Here is a 27,519-nt window from a genome sequence, read left to right as displayed (position 1 = left end):
AAGGAGACCTCTTTTCTCTGTGCTCAGCAGTAATGCACCTCTTGGTGGAGGAGGCTGACATTCTTTTAAAATATTAAAAACCAAATGCAAATTCTAATTCTTAGGAGACTCATCTTTTTGCCTGTGTTTTTCCTCGCTTGTCCCTTGGTCTCTGCCAATTTAGAGTTGGAGACAACGTGCTACATGATTCCTTTTAAAATTGGGCTCTGGCTGGTGCTGCTTCTGCCTACTGCCCATCTGCCAGCACTAAAGGCAACCTGAGCTGCGGGCGGGGTGGAGAGGCGCCGCAGGGAGTGCTCAAGCAGGAACTGAAACATGGGACTGGACTTGGTCCTAACAGAGGCGCTTTCATTACCCTAAATGTCCTGGAAACCCTGTTGCCTCTGGCTCCGGAAGACTCCAGGCGTGGTCATTCCTGGATGGCTGTCTGCAGCAAGCCTTGGCGCCCTTCTGCAAGTGACCATGACCTGAGTCACGTGGACAGTCTCCAGCAATGGAAGGCTGTATCCCCCTGCAGCCTGGCTTGAGGACAGATAAGAGGGGAGGATGGTGAGCCCAGCGAGGACAGGGCATCAGCCTAACTCCACCAGAAGCACACCTGGTGTTAATTGCTGGCAGGGCCTGTGATATCCAAAACGGACATTGCCTTAGGATAAAAAGAATGGGCCTTGGGTTTTTCTTATAATCCCTCTCATTTAAAGGAATAGTGCTCAGATACTTAATTCTTTCTCTTTGCCAGGGTCAATAAGGGAGCCTCAGGCATGCTCTTCTAGTGGTTTATTAATATCACGAACAAAGCATACTTTATTTTTATTTGAATTGGCCATATAAAATGTTCTATACAAGGCAAACATGAAATATTTAAATTAAAAATAAATAAGTTCCATCCTATATAAATCTCCAACTGCCACATTCAAATGAAAGATAACCAGTTATAAATTAAATAAGTCAAAATAAATAGTTATAGCTTGCTGTGTTCGGTCCAGCACAGATCACCTGCTAGCTCTCTAACTTTGTTCTGGACCCCAGCATCTATACTGAATAAGAATACTGGAAACCCCCTGGGACTAGCCCCTCAGGAAAGAGCACCTGATGCCCAAGACTCCAAATCATGATCGGATATGAGGACTAGGATGATTGGGGTCTAAAGCAGTGGTTGAAAAGCAAAGATAAGCAAGGGCAAAGCACAGAAGCCCAGGTGTCTTATCCATCCCCATACCTTCCTATGTTTCACCTGGAGACATGGAAACAGGTGATTCAAATTCAACAAAAAGCAGGGCATGAGCACAGCATAGCAGTCATAAACCACAGTGGTCAGAGGCCTGCAATGCGGCCAAACACTTCTTTGTACCAAGACATAGCAATTTCCAACACGGTCTTGGGCTAAATTTCTGATTTTATTAAGTGGCTTAGATAATTTTAAACCTTTTAATTAGAAAGAAAGCCTTCTAGAGGCAAAGTTTGGACCACGGATGACCAATAATACAAGGCATGTGTCACTCATCACCTCCACAGTCAGGCATCTAATTGATCACTGCATTCTTCTATCTCAGATTCCATCTCTGCGCAGAACTCCAGGCAGCCTCTACCCATCAATTGTGTTTAGCTCTTTAGCTGAAAATTATTTAGTAACATTGGTCCTTCCCTATGTTCTGAACTATTTTGTGGGAAAGTGTAGATGTAACGCAGGCATTGAAGCCTGATGCTGACATAGTTAGATGCCGTCTGTCTAATCATTTGATTTCTTTGAACTGGTGTCTATTGTATGAGTAAGACCTCCTATCTGAAAGTTGTTAGAAAGATTAGGATAACATATTTACAGTGCTGTGTCATCCTGGCACATAGTAGGCATTGGATAAATGATAGCTATCATTATCATTATTAGTAGTATATTATCATTTTAAGGCTACTGATGTTGACGATGGAGTTGATGGTGGCATTTCCGTGGAAAGAAGGAAAGCATAATATTATATATAAGATTGAACCTCATGAAATTGATACTCAACCTAATATACGATGATGTATTTCATTCAAATCACTAACTTGTTTCCAACTGTATCAGTTTCTTCCCTCAAAGTTTGCCCCTAGGGACAAATCATTTAATAATTTCCTCAAATCAGGTGTTAGAGTAAGCAAAGCAGAGAGTCTGCTGGAGAGAACTTGAGGACCTGGGCTCGACTTCCAGTTCCTACTATCTAGTCACATGGGCTCCATAGGCCTCAATTTCCCCATCTATAATCTGGGAATAATTGTGCTTTCTTCAACAGAGTTTTTACGGAGATAAGAAGAGAAAATGGACGAGAAAGCACTTTCAGAAGTTAAAATTACTTTTTTTTTTGAAACAGAGTCTCTTTATGTCACCCTTAGGAGAGTTCTGTGGCATCACAGCTCACAGCAACCTCTAACGCCCGCCGGGGCTTAAGCAATTCTCTTGCCTCAGCCTCCCAAGTAGCTGGGACTACAGGTGCCCGCCACAATGCCTGGCTATTTTTTGTTGCCGTTGTCATGGTTGTTTAGCTGGCCTGGGCCAGGTTCCAACCTGTCAGCTTTGGGTATGTGGCTAGCGCCATAACCACCGTGCTAGCCAGAAGTTAAAATTATTATACCAAAGCATGGTATTATTAATTTCACTAGACTATGCCACTTCAAAAAACATTAGCATTTGAGATTTAATTTTTAATGTTCTTCTGTAGAAAAACTGCACATAAAAGCATAGAGAACTCATGCAATCATGCCAATGACCATCAGCAGCCATCTTGATGATATTCTCAAGTGCATATTGGCACTACTAAGTTAATATGTGATGCCTTGTCCTTCAAAATTAGACCTCATCAAGGTGAAATAAATGTGATGATGGGAATGGTAAGAACCATTGTGTTCACAAATGCCTCAAAGTCAAGCTCTTAAATTTACATCAGAAAATCACACTTTAGAATGACTCACAAGGAAGACAGAGGAATCCTCCTCTTCTTTTCTCGGAGGTCTTTAAAATGGGATGCTATGGTTTTGCATAAATAAGGGGATATAAACTTTATGACCATGGCTCTAGCAATTGAGCAGTTTTTATTTTGCCTTGAAGGGACAGACTTTTCCATGCCCTAAGCCCGGGGTGACCAGTTAGTGAGGGAGGATGACGGGTTTGGACCAGCTGATAGCAGAGGTGAGTGTGGCTCAGCTGCAATCCTGGATCTTTCTCCCTTTGTCCAGGGAACCTTGGCCAATGCAGGGGAGGGTCACCTTAGTCAGCCTCAAAGGCACTGTTAGTGGCTCCCACATATTCTGACTTCTTCTTGTGTCTTGACCACATTTTCCGGAGGATGCTGGGGACCCCATAGGAAGCACTGCCTGTCAGTGGTAGGGAGGCTTCCGCTCCTTGGGGAAGAGTTGGGTACTCTTCGGTCATCTTCTTGCGATGCCTGGACCTACAGTAAAGCCAGGGTGGGCAGAGAGGGTGGTTATTTCATTGAGAGAGACTTAATTTTTTTCCCAGGAGAAGATAATTCTCTTTCCTCCTCAGCTCCTTCATCCTGTGACCAGGCTGTGCATTGTTGGAGGGCCACTGTTGGGACCCCCTCACTGGGATGACTCTACCTGAACAGTCATCTTACTGGAAAGGGCAGGTGCCTCAATGCATCAGCTACTGAAACAGCTTAAGCCTGGGGGCTGAATCCTCCTCTCATCTTACTATGTGACCTCAGGCAAGTGACTTAACCTTTTCCAGCCTAAGTTTCTTCACGTTTAAAATGAGTATAATTTCATCTAACTCATGGGGCTTGTGTGAGGATGAAAATGAGATAAAACAACATCTGGCACATTGTAGACCCTCAATAAATGTTCATTTTGCTCTCTACTTGCTTCCCTAAGGTGAAAGAAATGGCCTCACTTTATGGGGCGGCGCCTGTGGCTCAGTGGGTAGGCGCTGGCCCCATATACCGAGGGTGGCGGGTTTGAACCCGGCCTTGGCCAAACTGCAACAAAAAAATAGCCAGGCATTCTGGCAGGTGCCTGTAGTCCCAGCTACTTGGGAGGCTGAGGCAAGAGAATTGCTTAAGCCTAGGAGTTTGAGGTTGCTGCGAGCTGTGATGCCAAGCACTCTACAGAGAGTGATAAAGTGAGACTCTGTCTCTAAAAAAAAAAAAGGCCTCACTTTTCTATAGCCAGGGTTCAGGAACAAATTGAAATAGGAATGACTGAGCTTAGAATGAAAAGATTGGCTTACTTGTGCTAAGCTCCCATGTTACCTCAGTCAGTTCTTGTAATAGGGACGATACCTCTGTCATTCCTGTGTTGCTATTTTGTTTTGTTTTTGAATGGCTGGGGACTCTGCCTGAAGTCACGGTGAATTAGGGGCAGTGCCAGCAGGAAAGCAGATCTGGGTGAAGAGCCCAGCCTGTCACCATCCTGAAACCCCTTTTCTGCTGCCTGTGGCATGGATGATGTAGTGAGGGACATAAACACACACACTGAATCAAATTAAAGATGCTGGCCGGGCTGGCACCACACTGAAGGCCGTGTTCTCTGGGGGGGACTGGGGACCCTCCACTTTGCCGTCCTCACACTGTTTCTGGGTCAGGGCTAACAGGCACTCTGGGGTTCCACGTTTGGGGTGAAGCCTTTGTATTTGATACCCTTCGTCATCTGTGGGTGGGGTATCCCAAACTCAGGCATCGCTGACACCAGTGTGCCCATGGGTGGTTCTGAACATGGCTCGAGATTGCATTCCCCTAATTCACCAAGACCACTCCCAAATGACACTTCTCCAAGTCGACCGAGTGGCGTTAATGAAGTGGAAAGTGTGACATACACTCCAGCGTGATCCCGGGGAAACAGTTGAGGAGGCACTAAGATGGCCTCATTAGAAGGCTTCGACCATCCTGAGAGCCAGGCCACCTGTCGCTTTTCTGCAAAGGACCAGAAAAGGACCAGGGGGGTGCAGAGCCCAGCACTTACCCTCTCGTCAGAACGGCTCCCTTCTCCGAGCCAGTGGCTGCTGCCTCCACTGGGATTCGGGGCCCTGGAAGCATCTGCCATGAGGAAGCAGGAGTGACAGTGAGGATGTGTCTGGTTCCCACCCTGGCACCCACTATTGTCCTTTGAAGGGGGGGTGACTGAATTGAACCATTACCAATAGCTAACAGTCCTCACCCTTCAGCCGGTGTCCGACCCCCCTGGAGGGTTCGACACGGCAGTCCCCCCACACCCCTATTTCTGAGTCAGCTGGTCTGATGTGGGTCTAAAATCCTGCATTTCTAACAAGTTTCCAGGTGCTGCTAGTCCTGGGATCCCATTTTGAGAACCACTGACCTAGAGGAACTTGAGAGGGCACAACTGAATCTTGCACAAGAACTGTCACTCTCCTGCTGTCATTGCCTATGTCCAGTTTGTTGTCAAGTCCCTCAGCTTCCTTCTTTGAATGGGCTGCCTAGGCCAGCGCCAGCTTCTCCATTTCCTATGCCTTTGAGGGACAGTCACCTGGGACCTCTTTATTTCTGGCCAGATCTGCTGCAATCTGTGTGCCCCTCCTGGACCCAGAACCATCAGGACACCCTGCTGCCGGGCAGACCAAGGCCAGGCCCACATCTGCCCTCAGGTTCCTCCATGCCGTCCACGCACCTCTGCCTCCTGTTAGTCCCCGTGTTTGTCACCGCTTCCAGTTCTGGAGGAGACAGGGGTGAGGAGGTGGAGGTCCTGCCTTCCCTGAGGCTCACACACAGCCCTGCACCTTTCCTTTACTTTCTGAGCCAGGCCTCATCTCTGCCTGCCCTTCAAGGCCACTGTCTTCAGGAAGCCTGCCCTGAGGCTGGTGGGCCTCTTCATGTCCCCATGGCGCTGAGTGTCTATGTGACATGTTTTGGCATCCCACCTATCGTCTTTGGTGGCTCTCTGCTTGCTGGCTTCATGTGTTTGTCCAGTCTCTCATCCACAGTGAGACTGCTTGGCGTGTGTGGGTCTGAGACCTGACTCCCTTGGTAGCCCTCTTCCACTCTCCCAAAGGAGGTGGTAAATACTTGGGAACATATGTTGAATTGAAAATTAACTGCTGGCCTAAAAAGGGCTGGGTCCAGAGGCTGCTCAGCCAGCTGATACTATGCTTTGCTCTTCTGCCCTAAGCCCCTTGGAAGGCTTCGAGTCACCGCATTCCTTGAAATTGCTGGGAAATTCCAGGTCAAGGGCACAATCACTCACCACCTCCCTCTCTCCTGAGCAGGCCAAAGGTTTGGGCAGAGTTGCTGTGCCACCTTGTGGCCTCTCTGGAGCACTCCCTCCTCACTATGCCAACCTGTCCTCTCCTTTAGCCTTGGGGACAGAGGGCTGAGGGCTCCTTGTTCCACTCCTTTCCTCTTCTTTCCTTAGTCCAATACCTGTATCATCCCATGTATTTCAGTATTGAATCATATTTAGCTGTGTGGGCTCTGGACCTCTGTCCTTCTGTGGGAACCCCCCTGTCTCCAGATTCAGAAGAAGGGGCCGGCTGTGCTGCCCCATCCTCCTCTATGTTGCGAGTCCCTCCCCTTTGTAGCCGTATCTCCATCACCATCCTGTGCATTCTGGCTCCCTCTGTGCCCAAGCTAAGGGCTGGGGCACTCATCCAAGGCCATGAGCCACCTTCCCTCACCCCCAACTTTTCTCTTTTTCTAGGCTTGGCCAAGGACAGGTATTGGAGCTGACAATCTTCCCTCTGTCTCAACCATCCTAGTTTCCCCCAAGTACAAGGTTGGGAAAGGGGCTCCCTGACAAACAGCTTTTTCCATCCCTGCCCTTTATGTGGATTTCCTAGAATAGTGACGACCCAAATGAGATCCCAGGATTAAGTCTCCTGCCCAAACGAGGAGTGAGGGAAGTACCCACGTCTCTGTCCAACTTTTCTGTAAAGATGAGGGGTTGGCACAGACAATGTCTTGGGTCTCTTTTCACATTGCGCCACCTATGAATCTTGATAGCTGATACTCATAGAGCCTAGTGTGACGGAGCCAACCTCACCTCCAACCACTGCTGAATCTGCTGACTGAGAGGGAACCTGACATTCATGCCCAGAGGATGACAAAGGAGATGTAGACCCAGAGATGGTCCACCTGATCCCCCTTCAAGGAAGGACAGCTGCCCAGCTGTGAGAGGGAGGAGCTGTGAGAGGGAGGAGCTGTGGGAGGGAAGAGCTGTGGGAGGGAGGAGCTGTAGGAGGGAGCTGTGGGTCTCTGCTGCAGAAAGCCAATTGGCTCAAGGTCACACCCTTCCCAGGGCAGCCCACCTACTGTGATGAAGTGAGGAGGAAATATAAAATCTCAGCCATTCTAGACCAACTTAGACCAACCTGGATGGGCAACATTTGCCCCAGAGCTCCCTGCCAGGAGGTATGGGGCCTACATCATGGTTCAGCAACTTCCTTCACACAAACCTGCTTTTCCCACTCCTGTTATAGGTGTTGGTACCTAATATACATCTAACTCCAAACCCCAAATCTCAGAATCTTCTTTTGGAGAAGCTGACCTCAGATGTCCCCGTCCTGAGATAGCTGGCTGCTAGGGACTGAATTTTTGCATATCCCTACAGATTTATATGTTGAAGACCTAACCCTTAATGTGAGGGTATTGGGAGGTGATTAGGTTTAGATGGGGCCACTTATGATAGGATTATTTCCCCTATAAGAAGAGGAAGAGATGCCAAGATTGTGCTCTCTAAGCATGTACAGAAGAAAGGCCATGCGAAGGCACAGAGAGAAAGCTGCTGTCTGTAGGCCAGGAAGACAGCCCTCACTAAACAATAGAGCTGTTTGCACTGTCTTGTCCTTCCTGGCCTCTGGAACTATAAGAAAATGTTCCAGAGCAAGTCTGTTGTTATAGCAGCCTGAGCCTACAGCAGCCTGAGCTAAGACACTGGCGTTCTGGTTTCACAGTGCTCGAGAACCTTACTTCTTTCCCCACTTATAGCAGCTCCTGGGAATTAGTCATTTCCACCCAGCAAGGGCCTACCCTAGACACCAGTTCTTGGATGTCCATTGGACAATAGCTGCTTCTGTGTGCCTGAGAGCTGCATTTCTAGACAGAAAGAAGCAGCCAGTAATGTTTTACAAGTGCACACAGCAGGACCAACTGATAGCTTTTAGGAGCAAAGAATGGCCAGCATACGCTTTTTTTTTTTTTTTTTTGAGACAGAGTCTCACTTTGTTGCCCTGTGCTATGGCATCACCCTCCCCCCACCAGCCTACCTCACAGCAACCTCAAACTCCGGGGTTCAAGTGCTCCTCCTCCCTCAGGCTCTTGAGTAGCTTGGACTACATGTGCTTGCCTCGATGCCTAACTATTTTTCCTATTTCTTTTCCACTAGAGATTGGGTTTCACTTTGCTCAGGCTGGTCTTGAACTCCTGAACTCAAATGATCCTCCCAGCCTGACCTCCCAGGGTGCTACGATTACAGGCGTGAGCCACTGTGCCTGGCCAACGTGTGCTTTTCTAATAATTCCCAGGCCTGGAACAAAGGACACTTAGTGTCCCCTCATAGAACAACAGAATCAGACATGATGAGAAGATTAAAGCATGACAGAAACAGGCAACCAGGCTTATTTTACTTACCAAAGATTTTCCATATGCTCGGTTCCCACACAGATTTGATGCTTTGGGTTCAGAAATCCCCACTGCAAAGTTGAAGGGAGGGAATATTGCTCAGTGGTACTCTGTGTTCGGCATCCCCTCCTTCCCCCGGGGTGCATCAGTTCCCTTGTTAGCCCATCAGTCCCAGCAGGGGGTTTCTAAAGGCCTCCACTCTGGGCAGGGTCAGGCGCAATTGCCACCCTTTTGTGGGGCTGGAACTAAGATTTGAATAAGATCAGTGTGTCTATGGAGGTTCCTTGACTGAAACAAATGTGCCACTCTGGTGTGGGATTGTGGTACTAGGGAGGCTGTGCGTATGTGGTAGGAAATCTCTGGACTTTTAGCTCAGTTTTACTGTGAACCTAGAACTGTTCTAAAAAATAAAGGCTATTTAAAAAAAAACCCATATGTGGAAGCATTTAGCACTGTGTCTAAATACCACATGCGGTGGGGTGCTCAGAGAATATGCCCTCAGCATTTTCTTTCTTCCTTTCTAAGGTCTCAGATCACAAGTGGTTAAAGAAACTCTCAAGGGTTAAATCTCTACAGTTGGGCTTAATTATTTAACACGGTGCTCCTGGACATTCCTTTAAATATAAGCAGAGAAGTCATGTCCATGGTGGGAAGCTCAGCCCCATTAAGGTGGAAGGACAGGAATTTCTCAGATGAGAATCCTAAGACACTGACTGTATGCAAGCTATTTGGGTGGAAAACCTTCTTTCTAATGCCTTCGCTCCAGATGCCCAAACCTGCTTCTACCCCAAAGTGTGTGAGGCTCTGGGTGATGAGCTAAGGTTCCCAGCATAAGCTGGGGAAATTTGGCTTTCAACACAGGCCTCTACTGGTGTAGATGTTCCAGGACAAGCCCCACTGTATTATTATAAAGCATTTAGAAATGAAACGTCACCTAGGAAGACATCTTAGTGTTAATGAAATGAAATGTTATGAAACTTCCAAGATCACACCACAATGAATGGTGCCCTGGTATAAATAACAGCAACTCGTATTTTTGTCTGCGTGCCTGAAACTGTGCTGAGAGTAAAGCATGTAAATGTTACTTAATCCTCACCACACTCCTAAGAGGTGGGACTATCATAATAGTCTGCATTTTCTAGTTGAGGAAATTGAGATTCATAACAATTATAAGGAAGGCAGGTAAGGATGATTTAGGGTGTAGGGACTTGACTAGTGGTCTTTCAGGGTTGGGGAGGCTTGACTGAGGACCCCCGACCTCAGCCTGGGAGAAGGTGGTTTGCTAGGTGAGGAAGGGCATTCTGCAGCAAGAACAGTGTCAGTGAAAGTTGGGGGGGCAGGGTATGGAGGTGTGATCACAGAACCACACCCCAGCTCTGGCAGGATGAATGCTGGGGGTAGGAGGGTCACAGGAGGTAGTCCTGGAGAGGTCAGCATGGTCTAGAGAGCAGCAGTGGGAGGTGATATAGCACATAGAGCTGAGGATGACAGGGGCAGATTTTTGCTATAGGAGGACCCCCTTCTTTTGCTTGTTAGAGGGAGGGGGCCTGGAGGCTAACACCTTGATTTTCTCTACCTAGTGGGGCTGAAGGAGTCTGAGCCCCTCAAGGTAGCTACCGAAGTGAGATGAGAGATACCTCGGAGTGAACACTGTCAGGATTTTGTATGTGAAGGGTGGGGGAGGATAAAGAGGTGTTAGGGAAATACCCCAAGACTTGCTGGAATGATGGATAACTGGCCCCAGCTGAGAAAGGAAGAGCAGTTCCAACAATACTAAAGTGCCTGGGGGTATCTCAGTGAAGTAGCAGCCAACTTTCCCAGGCCCAGGAGGTGGGGGCTGTCTCCTTTCCAAGCACCTTGAGGTCTGGGTGAGAGACTTCCTCAGCCAGGTCTCTGCCTTCAGAGTCCTCATGATTGCCAAGATTCCTCAGAGCATCTTTTCCCCATGTGAGAAGGCTGCAGCCTCCAGGCACCTTCTGTAGCTCTGAGAAAAGTAAGTACCCAGGCCTGAGATCTCCGGGGAGACCTATAGCTTTCTGAGGGAGTGTGGGTCGGCCTTTCCTGTGGAGAGCACCAGGGTTTGCCTTTGACTCAGAAACGTTCCCTCCCTCCCACCCCCTCTAGACTCTATCAGATCGGGTGGAGCTGAAGAAATTGAATCAGTGCCCAGTTCAGTCTCTCTCTCTCTCAACCTGACTGGCATGTTACCTGCATGAGCTGACTGTCACGTGTTGGGCAGATTCTCTCCATTTCATAACCTACTGCTCTTGTCTTTCTGAATAAAACACCGACTCAGGCTGCCCACGCTGCCACAAACTACTTAGAAAGGAATGAATGTGACCCCTAAAACCAGACAGTTGGGAGGACATCATTCCGGGGGGAAGAGGCACTGGCTGGGGAATCAAAGACCTGAAATATAATGTTGGCTCTGTTGCTAACAAGCAGTGTGACCTTGGGTAGGTCAAACAGTTTCTATGGTTTCAGTTTCCTCTTCTGTAAATTGGCAGAGGGGCGGATGCTGCGGATCAGAGGTTCTCTGCCTTCAGTGTACATTAGAATCACCCCATGGGGGAGGCTCATTAAAACAGATTGATGCGTCCTAACCTGGGCATTCCTGATTCAATAAAATTTGCATATCCCATAAACTTTCAGGGTCTGCTGCTCCTCCTGGGACTCCACTTGGAGAACCACTGTGTTAGATCATTTCTAAATCTTTGCTGCTCAATATGGTATCCCCAGAACAGCAGCATCTGGGAGCTTGTTAGAAAGATAAAATCTTGGGGCCCACCCAGTCCTACTGAATTTAAATCTGCAGAAAAACAAGATTCCCAGGTGATTCTTTGGCACATTAACATTTGAGAAGTGTGGCTCTAAATTCATTTTATGATTTTGTAGAAATGACAAATATTCTTTTTCTCTCTCCAACATATATGCTCCCACCCACCCACCTATATATAGACACAGAGAAAAGTCTCTTAATTTGCAAGGCAGATTGTGGTTTTCCTAATGCTTTCACTCTGCATACATATACGTGTATGTAATCATTTAATGAGTATATAGCTTGACTTCCGTGTTCTTATGCACAGGATCACGACATCATTGCTCTTAGTGATTAAAGAAACCTTAGTGGTGTCATTTAACAACTATGAAGGGGAAAAATGAAGACGGATGATGGGACCATACTCTATGGAGCCTCATTACAGTTCTTATAACATACACAATTCCCAGTGCCAAAAGGTTTAAGGAAGACACCCCGGACTTTCTACTATGTAGTTTTGGAGTTAAAATATGAATATGTAGTGGGCATAACTTAACCTAAATGAGCTATTATAGACAAAATGCTATCATAGATTCTGGTGGGCTAATGGCAGATTCGTGTTTTGCCCGTTGGGGTGGAAGCCATTTTCCAAAATAGTATCCAAAGTAGGACTGTAAATGTTTCCAATTTTCAAAACAAATTGCCCCTAAATTCTTTTTATAGGTTATTGTTTAAGTTATTCAAACTTAAAATGGTAACACTTTAGGATGGCGGTTTATGAAGGGCTGTTCAAGCAGGCGGGCGCACACATACAGGCACAATCTGGTAAATAAACAACGTGAAACTTCCTTTGCTTCGTGGGTCATGGTTTCCTCTCCCTTCCAGAGCTTACGGCCCTGCGTCCTGTGGAGCCTCATCACACACACCCAGACGCCCCTGCCTTACAGAAAGAGGGTGCTACGTGGGGCTCTGTAGGTGGGGCCCCACAGCAGGTGCCTTCCCAGTGGAAACAGCTTTTATTTGGGAAAAGCGCAGGTGCTTTGCTCCCCACACGTCTCCGAGTCACCCAAGGGAGGGGATAGACACCGCCGCTGCTGCCCTTTCCTAGGTGCCTAAGTGGCTCTCAGTGAGTCCCGGAGCCAGGGTGGTCCAGGGCCCTGGGCTCGCAGTTCACATACCAGGTCTGGGGAGAGCTTTGGCGGGGGGCGCCCCAGGAGGCCGCGCGGTCTGTAGCCGGCCCACCCTGCGGCCGTCCACCGTGTCCCTGCGGTCACCGCGGTGCTGCAGCAGCTCCAGGGGCCGGTGCGAGTAGAGGTCCGACTCGATCACCACCTGCAGGGCCAGGAAGGACAGTTAGCTTACTTCTCTATTCCATCCCACAGCCCCCAGACCTGGGCTTTGCAGAGGGAGCTTGGGCTGACAAGGAATTTTTGGAGCCTTCCTTACTCCAGTGAGAAAATTGGGTATAAAAGAGGCCAGAAGTGGTTAACCATTTTATTTGATGTCACATTGCCAAATGGTGTCAACGTACAAGAAAATGAGGGTTCTCGGGGGTTGGCAGGGATCTTGAATGGGAGAGCACAGAGTTAGAAGCTGGGGCCATCAGACCCCAAACCCAGGTAAATCAGCTGCCGGGTGGCTGGACATGTGTGTTTTTTTTTGTTGTTGTTGTTATTTTTTAGAGACAGTGTTTCACTTTATCACCCTGCGTAGAGTGCTGTGCTGTCACAGCTCACAGCAACCTCCAGCTCTTGGGCTTAGGTGATTCTCTTGCCTCAGCCTCTCGAGTAGCTGGGACTATGGGCGCCGCCACAACACCTGGCTATTTTTTTGTTGCAGTTTGGCCTGGGCCAGGTTGGAGCCCGCCACCTTTGGTATATTGGGCCGGCACCCTACTCACTGAGCCACACATGCCGCCCCTGTTTTGTTTTGTTTTTATAGATGCAAGGTTTCACTGTTGCCCAGGCTGATCTTGAATTCCTGGCCTCAATCCATCCCCCTGCTAGGATTACAGGCCTGAGCTCTGGTGCCAGCCAGCTTGTCCGTCCTGACAACAGGACAGGCTATTGGAAATAAAGGCAGTTCTGGAAATTGGGTCTTACAATCTTTTTAGCTAAGTGGATGACACCCTCGTTCATGCAGAAGACAGCTTTTTGGATGTTCCAGAGGAGGGAATTCCTAAGGCAGAGACCTGGGGCCTGACTGATTCTCAGATTTTAAAAAGAAATAATAAGCTTCTGGAAAAATGGGGCAGGTGGGCTCACCAGTACCGTGTTTTTGCCTTGATCGCCTGCTGTAGAGATGTTCTGGGAAAGTAAAAAGAAATAGCTCTATGGTCAGGGCCTATTAAAATGGGCCTTAACTATGGTAATAGAATAAAATTAAATCATCGAAACAATTTAAACGCAAAAGTTTAAGACTAAAACTAGCAGCCATTTTTATCTTACTGTGGAGAGTCAGGAGGGAATCTCAGCGGTTTGGGCTCAGATCCTGCATTTTTTATAAACAGCCAGGACACTGGGGGTCATTCACTGCACAGGGGCAGGGGAAGCAGACCTTTCATCATAGCTATTCCTAATTTTATTTTCATTCTCTCAGCTTCAAGCTCAAGGAGGATGAGTGAGGACTGGTGTGAGGTTTTCAGACCACTTTGTAGGGGGAGAAATCAAGGCAGGCTGTGGAAGCCCCAGGAGTCACCGTAAGGCTCCACCGACCTCCAGAGTTCCCCTCTGAAAGGGAGGCAGATGTTCCCTTTCGGGAACCAGGATCGCCCCCTCCCCAACCCACTCTGCACCGTGGGCAGGGAGAGAATAGTGAGGCCTCAGCTGCTTGCAGCTGGAGGGTGTGGGTGGTTTCCTGGGAGTGGAGAGAAAGCCAGTTACTTCCCGGGTCACAACGTGGGTCTCTTCTCCAGTCTCCTGAAGGATGCCAATAGCAGGAGAGGAAAGAGGAGTGTGGCCTGTCCTGGAAGGTCTGTTTCTTAGCTGGGTCTGCAACTTGGTCCTCATTTTCCACAACAGAGGCTCTGAGATTGCTCTAGGTGGCGTGTTAGGCCTGCACCAGGGAATGGACAGCTGAGTGGATGATTGTGGCCACCTGAGAGGCTCCTGACAGCCTGGTTTGTTTTGTGGTCCATGGGGCACAGTCTGGGCCTGCTGCAGCTGGTTTTAGAACACACTGGTCTGACAGCAAGCTCTATAGCACCCTGAGTATAGGGGTAAGATTGAAGAATTTGGGGGCAGGGGGTAGAGGAGGAAAGACAAAAGTTTAATGCTGGCCAGATGCGGTGGTGGCTCACACCTATAATCCTAACGTTCTGGGAGACTGAGGCAGGATGATCGCTTGAGCCCAAGAGTTTGAGTTTGCTGTGAGCTAGGCTGATGCCATGGCACTCTAGCATGGGTGACAGAGTGAGACTCTGCCTCAAAAAAAAAAAGTTTAATGCTGGAATTTTCCTTTTCTAGGTCAGCAAATTGCCTGCTGAAGTATAGGAATGTATTAGGGCAACAGGCTTTCCTACACCAAAGTGATTTTTCCCTACTGGTCTTAGAGACAAGACTAGAAGACACAGCTAACACACAAGCCCCAGGGTTCCATCCACTGATAATCTTTGACTCACACTTTTGTTTGCCAGTCTAGAGGGCTGACAGGGAGTCAAAAAGACAGTAAAGACTTAGATGGTGGAGAAGTATCATAATTTGAGGCTGAAGGGATCCACAGAAATGTTCCAGCCCAACTCCCTAATTTTACAAGTAGGGAAACTGAGGCCACAAGAGACCATGTATTTTACTCAAGGTCCCTTTACTCTGTAAGGGACAGAGAACCATGGTTCTATGCCTCTTGAGTGTTTTTTGTGAAACCCACAGAAGTGCCTACATTCAAACAAGAATTTCCAAGTGCAATTGATTGCACAGTGGACCATGAATCACTGTGAGACTGGCTTCATTATACTGAAAGCTTAACTGACCCACACTTTTGGTGTGATGTGGGAAGACTGGAAAGGCGTCTAGAGAAGGAGGAGTGTGTACGTGTGCCCTGGGTGGGAGAGAAAATGCAACTCAAGGGCGGCGCCTGTGGCTCAGTGAGTAGGGCGCCTGCCCCATGTGCTGAGGGTGGCGAGTTCAAGCCCAGCCCCGGCCAAACTGCAACAAAAAAATAGCCGGGTGTTGTGGCAGGCGCGTGTAGTCCCAGCTACTCAGGAGGCTGAGGCAGGAGAATCGCGTAGGCCCAAGAGTTAGAGGTTGCTGTGAGCCGTGTGACGCCACGGCACTCTACCCGAGGGCGGTACAGTGAGACTCTGTCTCTACAAAAAAAAAAAAAAAAAAAAAAGAAAAAAAGAAAATGCAACTCAAGAGGAGTCAGAGAGTCCAAAAACCCCCGATGCTAATGGAACTCAGAGAGAAAAGAGATATTTATCAACGAAGAAACCTGACATCTATCCACATAGCCGCCCAGGGGGAAAGGGGAGATATAAATATGAATTTGGGGCCAAAAAAGCTATAAATATTGGTACATTTGCAAAATAAGAGTTATTTTTTCCCTGGCAAGAGAATAAATCACAGTTGTTTTTAGACCCCCAAGTTAAAGCCAAAAAGGAACTCAAAAAGAACCCTAGAACCAGTTGCTTGAGGAAATAATAAATAAGAGACGATTCTTTCCTATTGGGGATTCACTTTCACCACCTGTAAAAGGAGGAGGTGGACTAAGAGACTCTTGTCTTTTCTAACCTGTACATGCTGTGTGACGGGGCTGAGTTTCACAGGCAGAGGCTGGCGACAGGGAAAACCAGAAATACAGAGGAAAGCTCAGAAGGCCAGAGGACTCTACTTCTCTGTCCCCCGGAAGGAGGAGTGAATATGTGAAGAAAAGACAAGCCCAGCTGCTTGACTAAAAGACAAAAATTCTTTTGTGAAACTTCCTTCAGTATTTGGGAGCCTGCTCCTTAAAAGATGGGAACATTTTCCTTCTAGACTCCGGGCTTAAGTTTTTGCAGACCACCAGAAGCATCACAGTCAGTTACCCGATAGCCAAATTTTCTTCCATTAAAGAACCTTCTCTTTTTTTCATATATAAAATGTTCTCAAAAGTCCTTAGAAGTCTCGGTGCCAGCCACAGACACCAAGGGTGGCACGTTCAAACCCTGCAATGACGACTGCAACAGACAATAGCTGGGTGTTGTGGGGGGCGCCTGTGGTCCCAGCTACTTGAGAGGCTGAGGCAGGAGAATTGCTTAAGCCCAAGAGTTTGAGGTTGCTGTGAGCTGTGACACCATGGCACACCACCAAGGGCAACATAATGAGACTTTCTCTAAAAGAAAAAAAAAAGTCCTTAGAAAAAGGCATGTAACTGACAGAAAGATAGGTAAAAGATGTGATTAAGAAACCCATAAGGAAAGGATTTTGAAATGATCATTAAATCTATGAAAAGATGAAGACTCACATTAAAAATTATAGAAATATACAAATTAAAACAATGCAATGTTTTCTCCTATTAGATGTCAAAGAGCAACATTGTTGATAACATACAGTATTGGCTAGACTGTTCTGGAAAAGGCACTTGAAAACATAGTTGCTAGGAATTTGGAAATGGCTATAAAATTATTTCAATGTTCATGCTGTTTGGCCCAGCATTTTCCCATCTATGAATTTATGCTCAAGCATTTGGATGAGAGCATAAGAATAATTTAAAGAATTTTTTTGTGGCATTGGTTTAATGGAAAAAATGGGGAAGCCCCATTTATCGATGATTTGGTTAAATAATGAATCTGAAAAACTGTGAATTTGGCTTGAGTAAATAAATTATAGTACATGCAGGCTGGGTTCAAACCAGAACCCAGCTGGTAATCCTAGCACTGTGGGAGGCTGAGGCAGGTGGAATGCTTGAGCTCATGAGTTTGAGACCATGAGCAAAAGCGAGACCCCACCTCTACTAAAAATAGAAAAACTGAGGCAGGCTCAGTGCCTGTGACTCGACCAGCTAAGGCGCCAGCCACACACACCTGAGCTGGCAGGTTCAAATCCAGCCTGGGCCCGCCAAACAACAATGACGGCTGCAACCAAAAAGTAGCCGGGTGTTGTGGGGGCGCTTGTAGTCCCAGCTTGGGAGGCAGAGGCAGGAGACTCGCTTGAGCCCAGGAGTTGGAGGTTGCTGTGAGCTGTGATGCCACAGCACTCTACCCAGGGCAACAGCTTGAGGCTCTGTCTCAAAAAAAAGAAATTTGTATCTGCCTACAATACCCATGGCTTTTCCAAGGTATTTCAAAGGTGACAGTACACGTGAAAGCACAGATAACTGGAACACTTCCCAGCTCTATTCATTCCTGAACTACTACTGCTACGGTAACAACAGCAGCAACCAAACATGTCCGGCTTAAAACTCAGGACAAGCGCCTTTATTTCTACTATCTCTTTTACCTTCACAATAACAATTTATTCTGCTGCAGGTAACCACTAATAAAATAAAATAACCAAAGCCCTCAGAGGCCACATATAGATCTTTGAGTGCAGCCCCTTGATTGAATATAGAGTATACAGCTAACTTCAGATTGGGGTCTGAAAAAATTAAATGGAGAATTCCAAAAATAATTCATACATTTTCCCATGTATTAACCTATATTATACTTTAATAATTCATACATGTCGTTTTGACATGTGTGATGAAATCTCTAGCTGTCCTGCTCTGACCCACCCAGGATGGGAATCCTCCCTTTGTCCAGTGTATCCATGCTGCGTCCACCAGCTGCCTGAGAGCAGCCATCTTATTAGTGGGTTGAAAAAGCATAGACAGTGTTCAGTACTATCTTCCCTTTTAGGCATCAACTGGGTTCTTAGAATGTATCCCCCTTTCTATGAGGGAGTCTTAAAAATTTTTTTGAAAATGGAGAATAGGCTTTTCAAAGTTGAAATACTTAAAAATTCAAGGGAAAGGGTTTGGTAAATTCCTACCCAATGTGTACATTGCATGGGCATGTGGCATATTTCCTGGGTGAAGGGCACAACTATAACTCGGACTGTGACCTGAAAAAAGCAAACTCTGGGACCTAATTGTATGTGCCCTCATTTTAATCTGAAATTTAAAAAAATTCAAAATGATATTATATGAGAAATTGTGACAGAAACAGAAACTCAGGTAAAACCAAGAAGAAACCGCTCCCCTTTTAAAATAAAGTGCAAAGGTGGCACCTGTATCTCAGTGGGTAGGGCGTCGGCCATGTATACCGAGGCTGGCAGGTTCAAGCCCCGGCCCGCTGAACAATAATTACAACTGCAACCAAAAAACAGCCGTGTGATACGGCAGGCGCCTGTAGTCCCAGCTACTTGGGAGGCTGAGGCAAGAGAATCACTTAAGCCCAAGAGTTTGAGGTTGCTGTGAGCCGTGATGCTATGGCATTCTACTGAGGGCGACATAATAAGACTCCCTTAAAAATAAAAATAAAGTGCAAAGATATATTGACAGTTTTTTTTTTTTTGAGACAGAGTCTCAAGTTGTCGCCCAATCGACAGTTTTTATATGAAGAAATATGTGTATAAAATGATAGATGCACAACGTTTTAGGCTCTAAAGACATGTAAACTAACTTTAAAATAATGCATTGGCATATTAAAGCAGCAAAACATAATACAGAAAAATGATAGCCAAAGTTGGTGGTGTTGGAAGGTAAATGGAAAAGAATTGCTGGAAGCTCCCAAATGTTCAGAATTCCTGGTAATATGTGACAAAACTATAAACAGTTTGTTTTTTTTTTGAGACAAAGTCTCACTATGCCACCCTCAGTAGAGTGCCGTGGTGTTACAGCTCACAGCAACCTCCAACCCTTGGGCTTTAAGCGATTCTCTTGCCTCAGCCTCCTGAGTAGCTGGGACTACAGGTGCCCACCACAACACATGGCTATTTTTGTTACAGTTGCCACTGCTGTTTTAGCTGGCTGGGGGTGGGTTCAAACCCGCCACCCTCGTTATATGTGGCCGGCGCCCTACCCACTGAGCCACAGGCGCTACCCACTATAAGCAGTTTTTAAAAAAGATCTCTATTCCCCACATCTAGCACAATGTCTGTCACGCATAGTAGAAACGCAAATATTTGATAGCTGAATAAGTGGAAGGATGGCAAAACTATTCTTATCTTTTACCTATGAATTCCACTTTGAGGCCTATGCACTGGGAAATTAATCCAAAAGAGTAGTATTTTGTAAAAATAAGTTAATTGCTCTGCTATTTATAATAGTCAAAAAACGAAACTTTACAAAAGCCAGCAATCAGAAAACACCTAGGTCAGGAGTGCTATAACCATATTGTAGACTCTCTTTAAATAAGAAAAAAATGTGTATCTAAAACGAGGTTTACTCTCTGTGCCTGGGGAAAATGGAGTATTAGCAGGGTCCAATTCAGGGTTGCTTGGTGTCTAGTTAATGTTTGTCAATCATTTGGTTAAGTAGGGACAGAGCGTATAGCAACAACCACTGGGGATGTGGAAACCCTGCTGGTCACTGAGGCCAGGGGAGAGAGGGTGAAGAGGCTGGGCATTGCTTTTCTTTTTTTTTTTTTTTTTTTTTGTAGAGACAGAGTCTCACTTTATAGCCCTTGGTAGAGTGCCGTGGCATCACACAGCTCACAGCAACCTCCAACTCCTGGGCTTAAGCGATTCTCTTGCCTCAGCCTCCCGAGTAGCTGGAACTACAGGCGCCCGCCACAACGCCCGGCTATTTTTTGGTTGCAGTTTGGCCGGGGCTGGGTTTGAACCCGCCACCCTCGGTATATGGGGCCGGCACCTTACCAACTGAGCCACAGGCACTGCCCAGGGCATTGCTTTTCTAATGAAAGTCAGTCAAAGCAGATCAACACTAACGTGTCCTTACATTCTTGGTCAGGAGGTGTTGAGAGCTTTTGACTCTTCTTCTTGCTGGACTGGACACTGTGGAGAGAGACAAAGAAACACCAGTGAGGCTGAAGCAGCTACAGTAACAACACTGAGAAGATTTGGACCTGGGGCTGGGTGGGGGCGAGGAGGGGATGGGAAGAAGGGAGGAAAAGGCGGTTCCTTTACAGAGCTCGAATATATCAAAGACCCCCCCAGCATTATTCACAGTCGCTCAAAGTTGGAAACAACTCAAGTGTCCGCCAACAGATGAATGGATAAACAAAAGGTGTTATCTACATACAATGGAATATTACTTGGCCTTGAAAAGGAAGAATCTTGGGCAGCGCCTGTGGCTTAGTCGGTAGGGCACCGGCCCCATATACCGAGGGTGACGGGTTCAAACCCAGCCCCGGCCAAACTGCAACCAAAAAATAGCAGGGCGTTGTGGCGGGCGCCTGTAGTCCCAGCTACTCGGGAGGCTGAGGCAAGAGAATCGCTTAAGCCCAGGAGTTGGAGGTTGCTGTGAGCTGTGTGAGGCCACGGCACTCTACCGAGGGTCATAAAGTGAGACTCTGTCTCTACAAAAAAAAAAAAAAAAAAAAAGGAAGAATCTTAAAAACAATGTACCAAATGAAATAAGCGAGACACAAGAGGCCACATATTCTATGATTGCTCAAATTCATAGACACAGAAGATAACACGGGGGCCACCAGGGGCTGGGGTGATAGGAGAATGAAGAGTTAGTGTCAAATGGGTAGACAGTTTCAGTGTAGGGCAATGACCTTCTGGAGACAGATGTTGCTTATGGTTCAACAATAATGTGGATGGGCTCAGCGCCTATAGCACAGTGGTTATGGTGCCAGCCACATACACCGAGGCAGGTGGGTTCCAAGCTGGACCCGGGACAGCTAAAACAACAATGACAACTGCAACAAAAAATAGCCGGTGTTGTGGTGGGTGCCTATAGTCCCAGATACTTTGTAGGGTGAGGCAAGAGAATTGCTTAAGCCCAAGAATTGGAGGTTGCTGTGAGCTGTGATGCTACAGCACTCTACTGAGGGCGGCATAGTGAAACTGTCTCAAAACAAAACCAACAAACAAAGAAACAAAAAAACCCCCCCAAACTCCCAATAACGTGGATGTACTTAATGCCACTGGCTTGTAACACTCAAAAAATGGTCATAGTAGTAAATTTTATGTATGTTTTCCACACTTAAAAAAAAGCTTAAATCCGTTAACCATGAAAAATGTTACCTGGTTGGGAAAAGATGTGGGTTTTGTTAAAATTTGGGACACGCAGGCATCTATTTTCCACAATGCTGTTAAAATGACCTACTTGGATCTGAAATCCCACCAAGCCCTGCCTAGAACTGAAGTGACTTCTTAGCACATGTCAGACGAGTGACAGACGAGTGTTGTCCTTGTCATCTTCCGCAGAGCCCATGGAGCCCGGAGTAGGAAGCGCTGGTCAGTAGCCAGGGCTCCTGATTCTCCTCCTTCACTTGGGTGTGAATTCAAACTTGAGTGGCTGCCAGTGGAGTGATTTGGGGAAATCACTCACCCTCTTGAAGCCTCACTTTCCTTATTTATGAGACTGGGCTATTCATGGCACCTAGCTCAGAAGGCTGAGGCAAGGATTAAATGAACTAATCTTTATAAAACCCTTGGCCCAGCACCTGGCAAAGACTAAATTCCCAGGAGTTAGCGGTGGCTGTTGTGATTTTCCTCTTCTGCAGGATGAAGGCAGGTGGGAGGAGCAGGTGATGATGTCTGCAGAGCGTAGCATTCTGCTAGTGTTTCTTTTTCTAGCATTTCTTTTTCTACACCTTTACCCCATTTCCTCCTGCTGGTTCCCAGTTCTTCTTGCCAGCCCTCCCCATGGTCACTCATTCGCAAAAGAATTATTTTGAATGCTATGGTACTGTTCACCCAGAATTAAGTCCACTTTTGTATGCCTCAGGAAATAACTTCTGGTACAATTTCTTAGTAAAACCACAGCTTTTATCTTTCATATTTACTGTGAATAGTGCCTATAAAACCTTTCTCTTAAAGGGTTCTTTTTTTGGAAAATAAAAATACACACGTTTTAGTTACAGATTTGGTCTCTGTCCTTTAAAATACTTAAGAAACACCATAATATTTGCTGTTGCCATATTTCTGTGAGGTATTATGATGGCTCAATTAAAAAAAGTAGATATTTATATGTTGAAAAGAGGGATATACTACGAACAACAATAAATGTAATGGTAGCCCACATTCAGCTATTTTTTTTTTTGGCCGGGGCTAGGTTTGAACCCGCCACCTCCAGCATATGGGACCGGCGCCCTACTCCTTGAGCCACAGGCGCCACCCTCAGCTATTTTTTTTTTTTTTAACCTTAAATCCATTAAGCATGAGAAATGAGACTAGGTTGGGAAAAGGGGTGGATTTTGTTGAAAATCAGGACACCTACACATCTATTTTCCACATTGCTGCTAAAATGACGTACCTGAAATTGGGGATGGCTCCTTTGTCTCACCCCTTTCACCCCTATAGCACCTCTGTGAGTAGGCTGGTGAGCCTTCATAAGCTCCACTGTACAGCGGGGGATACTGAGGGGTACAGGGGCTGCGCTGTTAGCCACTAGACTACACTGCCCACGCTGCTGAGCTTGTGCTCAGAAAGGTTTGGTTATTGCACTCTGTAAGCATAGGGTTCCCATATCCTTGAGGAAAAGAGAAAACCAGGGAGAACTCAAACTTTGTTAGAAAAAAATCAAGCGGATCGTATTTCTGCAGTTAGGGAATGTGGGGATGTAATGAGTGACCAATCTCTCTCCTGAGCAGTGACTCAAGACGGCCAGCACTGTCTTCTCTCACTTTCTGCTTGAAGGCTCTGGAGAAGGCCAGATGGGCAAAGTAAGACGTGGGAGGAGGCAGACTTCCTCCATGTATGATCTAATGTAAACTTGTAAATATTCCTTTTCTAGAAAACAACTTTCTGAGCAGAAAATGTCCATGAACACCAACAAATATTTGGTTTAATACCTGGAGATGGCCATGAATGAAAATGGCAAGAAAGAAATGTAGGATTAAATATTTATCTTTGAACATATTCATTGCTATAGATAAAAAAAATAGAAATCACTTTGTCAGCGAGGTATTTAATGGGGTTTAAAACAAGCCAGCTATAGTTCTAGATGCTTTATATGCTTTATATATTAACTAATTTGTTCTCCATGACAATCCTGGGAGGTAAGTTCTGTCTCTCCCCTTCACAGAATGGAAACGCAGGCCCAGAGAGGCTTAGTAGCTTGCCCAAGGTCACACAGCAAAAGTGGCAGCAGTCTCTTAACCATTTCGTCTTTGACTTTTTCTCCCCTTAAAAAATCTTCAGTGGAAATAAATTATAGAAAATAGGTATATTTAACATTTTCATATTTGCTTCCAAGTTGTTTTCTTCTCATGTAATAAATAAAATATTAGAGGTAATATTCTGATCCCTTTTCTACCCTTTCCTAATTTACCTTCCCTGTTTTCCCAGGGCCACTGACATCAGTAATTTTATCCACATCTGTATTTCCATACCTTTCTCTAGATATGTATCCATAGACAATATTCAGCATTTTTTTATTTTTCTAAATTTATAGAAATGCTGTCATACATATATATTTTTTCAGGCTGCTTGGTTTGCATTCAACAACATGCTTTTCTTTAACATTGTGCTTTGAGCTCTATGTCCATACACACAGATCCAGTTCATTCCTATTGATGTTTGTAGTATTCTACAATGATGGCACACATTTTATCCATTTCATGAACGTTCAGGTTATTTTCAGTTTTGCACTTGTGGAGTCAGTGTCACTGGGTGTCATCAGTGTCTCCGTGTGTAGTGGGTAGTCAGTGTCACTGTGTGTAATGTGTAGTCAGTGTCACTGCGTATAGTCAGTGTCTGTGTGTGTAGTTAGTGTCTCCGTGTGTAGTGGGTAGTCAGTGTCACTGCGTGTAGTCAGTGTCTCCGTGTGTAGTGGGTAGTCAGTGTCACTGCGTGTAGTCAGTGTCTCCGTGTGTAGTGGGTAGTCAGTGTCGCTGCGTGTAGTCAGTGTCTCCGTGTGTAGTCAGTGTCTGCATGTGTAGTGGGTAGTCAGTGTCTCCGTGTGTAGTGGGTAGTCAGTGTCACTGCGTGTAGTCAGTGTCTCCGTGTGTAGTGGGTAGTCAGTGTCTCCGTGTGTAGTGGGTAGTCAGTGTCGCTGCGTGTAGTCAGTGTCTCCGTGTGTAGTCAGTGTCTGCATGTGTAGTGGGTAGTCAGTGTCTCCGTGTGTAGTAGGTAGTCAGTGTCACTGCTGTAGTCAGTGTCTCCGTGTGTAGTGGGTAGTCAGTGTCACTGTGTGTAGTCTGTGTCTCCGTGTGTAGTGGGTAGTCATTGTCTCCATGTGTAGTGGGTAGTCAGTGTCACTGTGTGTAGTCAGTGTCTCTGCGTGTAGTCAGTGTTTCCATGTATAGTGGGTAGTCAGTGTCACTGTGTGTAGTCAGTGTCTCCGTGTATAGTCAGTGTCTCCGTGTGTAGTCAGTGTCTGCATGTGTAGTGGGTAGTCAGTGTCTCCGTGTGTAGTGAGTGGGTAGTCAGTGTCACTGCTGTAGTCAGTGTCTCCATGTGTAGTGGGTAGTCAGTGTCACTGTGTGTAGTCTGTGTCTCCATGTGTAGTGGGTAGTCAGTGTCTCCATGTGTAGTGGGTAGTCAGTGTCACTGTGTGTAGTCAGTGTCTCTGCGTGTAGTCAGTGTTTCCGTGTATAGTGGGTAGTCAGTGTCACTGTGTGTAGTCAGTGTCTCCGTGTATAGTCAGTGTCTCCGTGTGTAGTGGGTAGTCAGTATCACTGCGTGTAGTCAGTGTCTCCGTGTGTAGTGGGTAGTCAGTGTCTCTGCGTGTAGTCAGTGTCTCCGTGTGTAGTGGGTAGTCAGTGTCTCTGCGTGTAGTCAGTGTCTCCGTGTGTAGTGGGTAGTCAGTGTCTCTGTGTGTAGTCAGTGTCTCCGTGTGTAGTCAGTGTCTCTGCGTGTAGTCAGTGTCTCTGCGTGTAGTCAGTGTCTCCGTGTGTAGTCAGTGTCTCTGCGTGTAGTCAGTGTCTCCGTGTGTAGTGGGTAGTCAGTGTCACTGCGTATAGTCAGTGTCTCCGTGTGTAGTCAGTGTCTCTGCGTGTAGTCAGTGTCTCTGCATGTAGTCAGTGTCTCCGTGTGTAGTCAGTGTCGCTGTGTGTAGTTAGTGTCTCCGTGTGTAGTGGGTAGTCAGTGTCACTGCGTGTAGTCAGTGTCTCCGTGTGTAGTCAGTGTCTCTGCGTGTAGTCAGTGTCTCTGTGTGTAGTCAGTGTCTCTGTGTGCATGACATGTAAGAATTCCCCTGGGCCATTTACCTAAAAGTAGAACTGCTGGTCAGAGGGTCAGCTGTGACTCTGAGAGTGTCCAGAGTGAATCCCAGCTCATGCACGTGGGCAGACTTCTAGCTCCTTTCCCTGTCTCTCTGTCTCTCTCTCTCTCTGTGTCTGAGACAGTAAATGTCGGCAGCTTAATTGATGTCTGCTGCGGTGTTTGTGGCCATGCTGAGTCTCTCCCTCACTCCCTGAGCAATGGCCCTGTCTGTGGCTGACACAGAGGAAGAAAGGAATTGTTTGAATGTGGAGTCACAACACCAGCAAACATCCAGCCCACATCATTCAAGTCTGACAATGAAACCAGGGGCTAAGTCTGAGTCACACGTGCGCAGGCAGAGAGCAGAGGCACGGGCAGAGGGGGCCGCCCTTTGGCAGGGGCAAAGGAACTGCCCAGTGTCCACACACTAGGAGTCAACTGAACCCGCACTCAAAGGCCCTCCCTGGGACTGACTACCATTCCCTGAGGACTACAGAGATTATAAAGTTGGGATTCTCCTGTCACACGTTCAGGAGATAAAGAAAATTCTTAGCCCCAGGCTAAGTTTGGCAGAATGGCGCTCAGTTTCTATGGAGAGGCCACCCCGGGGTCAGGGCACTAATCTGACTGCTTATTGGACTTTAGGCCACCACCAGGAGATTGCTCCTCCTGTTTCATGGCACAGTGAGAAATCATACTTTTGAGCCAGCTGTTGTCATTTCAGAACCCACTTGCTGACTGGAGAAAATGAAAGAATCCATCTAGCTGCCCTGCGATGTTGTTTTCACCTCTGTTTCCCTAACAATGGCTTGCTGTCACTTTCGTTTGGCAGCTTGGATTGTCAATATTGAATTAAGTGAAACAGGGAGTGTTTAACTGCCCCCGTTTTCCCTTTGATAGATTGTTTCACAGTGATTGATGTTTATCCTTTCTCCTCCTTCCCAGAAAGAAAAAAAAAATTAAAACAGGGAACCCGTGAGACCTCAGAGTCCTGAGGATTAAGCGTAGTAAAACAGCACGTGAGGGTTCTCACCGTCCTGCGTGAGACACCGCATTAAGGAGACAGTCAAGGGCAATTTTACTCACCCTTGGAAGGAATCACGGTGGTGAAAACTTCTATGTTTTCATCACTGCAGCTGTAGATCTGATGCATCGTTCTAGCTTCTCTCCCTGAAGTGCCTGGGAAGGGAGGCCTCTCTCTGGACTCCTGGTCGCGAGGGTTCCTAATCCAGTCTGGCTCGGGGATCACTGTGCAGGTCCACAAAAGACAGGGTGGTGCTGTGAGCTCATCTCATTCCACAGTCTTCACTGCAACATTTTCTAATCCCATCTGTCCTTTTTTTTTTTTTTTTTTATGAATCCTATTATTGCAAATCTTTGATTGAGAGTGAAGGCTTCAATCCCCTCCCAGCTAGGATGTATTTAACATTTTCATTTTGCCGTGTCTGCCGCAGTGAATTTGGAAGTCTTTTGTGAGGTGACGATGAAGTGAAATCGCCTCCTGCGTGAGCACCAAGCGTGGCTGGAGAATTCTACCAAAAAGAAATGTGGATTTTTGGTACCAGCAATTCCCCTTTTCATTTCAGAAATGAAAGGGCTTCTTCTTTTTTTTTTTTTTCTTTTCCCCAGGAGAACGGGATATTCAGTAATTTGTCATGTGTTAACTTGGCTTCCTTCAAAGTTTCTATTTTAAACAAAAGGACTGTGTCTCCAGAGTGTTTTCCCCTCCTGCCACCACACGACAAGGCTGACATTTCCAGAGAGTCGTGTGTTTAGTGTCCCCTTGCACAGCCCTTCAGGTGCTTAAACAGACGTGGCAACAGGCACCCCCCCCCAAGAAGTCCAATTATAAGAAGGCTATATTTTTATTATCCTATATTTCCTAGTATATTTATCCTATATACCCTGTTTCCCCGAAAATAAGACCTGTTTCCTCCGAAAATAAGACCTACTTACAGGAAAGATAAGA

At 46.5% G+C, this 27,519-nt stretch overlaps 1 protein-coding gene across 1 annotated transcript; it reads right to left on the bottom strand.

Moving 5' to 3' along the window:
- Positions 1-2,450: 2,450 nt before the first annotated feature.
- VXN (vexin) lies at positions 2,451-27,140 on the bottom strand. The gene is made up of 6 exons (XM_053558570.1): positions 26,637-27,140; positions 20,170-20,225; positions 12,495-12,648; positions 8,568-8,629; positions 4,951-5,024; positions 2,451-3,422 (listed from the first exon to the last, which is right to left on the bottom strand). Exons 1-6 carry the CDS (start codon positions 26,701-26,703, stop codon positions 3,239-3,241), a joined length of 597 nt encoding a protein of 198 aa, XP_053414545.1. The 5' UTR covers positions 26,704-27,140; the 3' UTR covers positions 2,451-3,238.
- Between the last annotated feature and the right edge of the window lie 379 nt (positions 27,141-27,519).

Source organism: Nycticebus coucang, chromosome 13 (assembly GCF_027406575.1).
Source record: "Nycticebus coucang isolate mNycCou1 chromosome 13, mNycCou1.pri, whole genome shotgun sequence".
In the NCBI taxonomy this organism is placed as follows: domain Eukaryota; kingdom Metazoa; phylum Chordata; class Mammalia; order Primates; family Lorisidae; genus Nycticebus; species Nycticebus coucang.
Note: the sequence above shows the minus strand (reverse complement) of the source record. Positions and strands in the feature narration are given on the sequence as shown.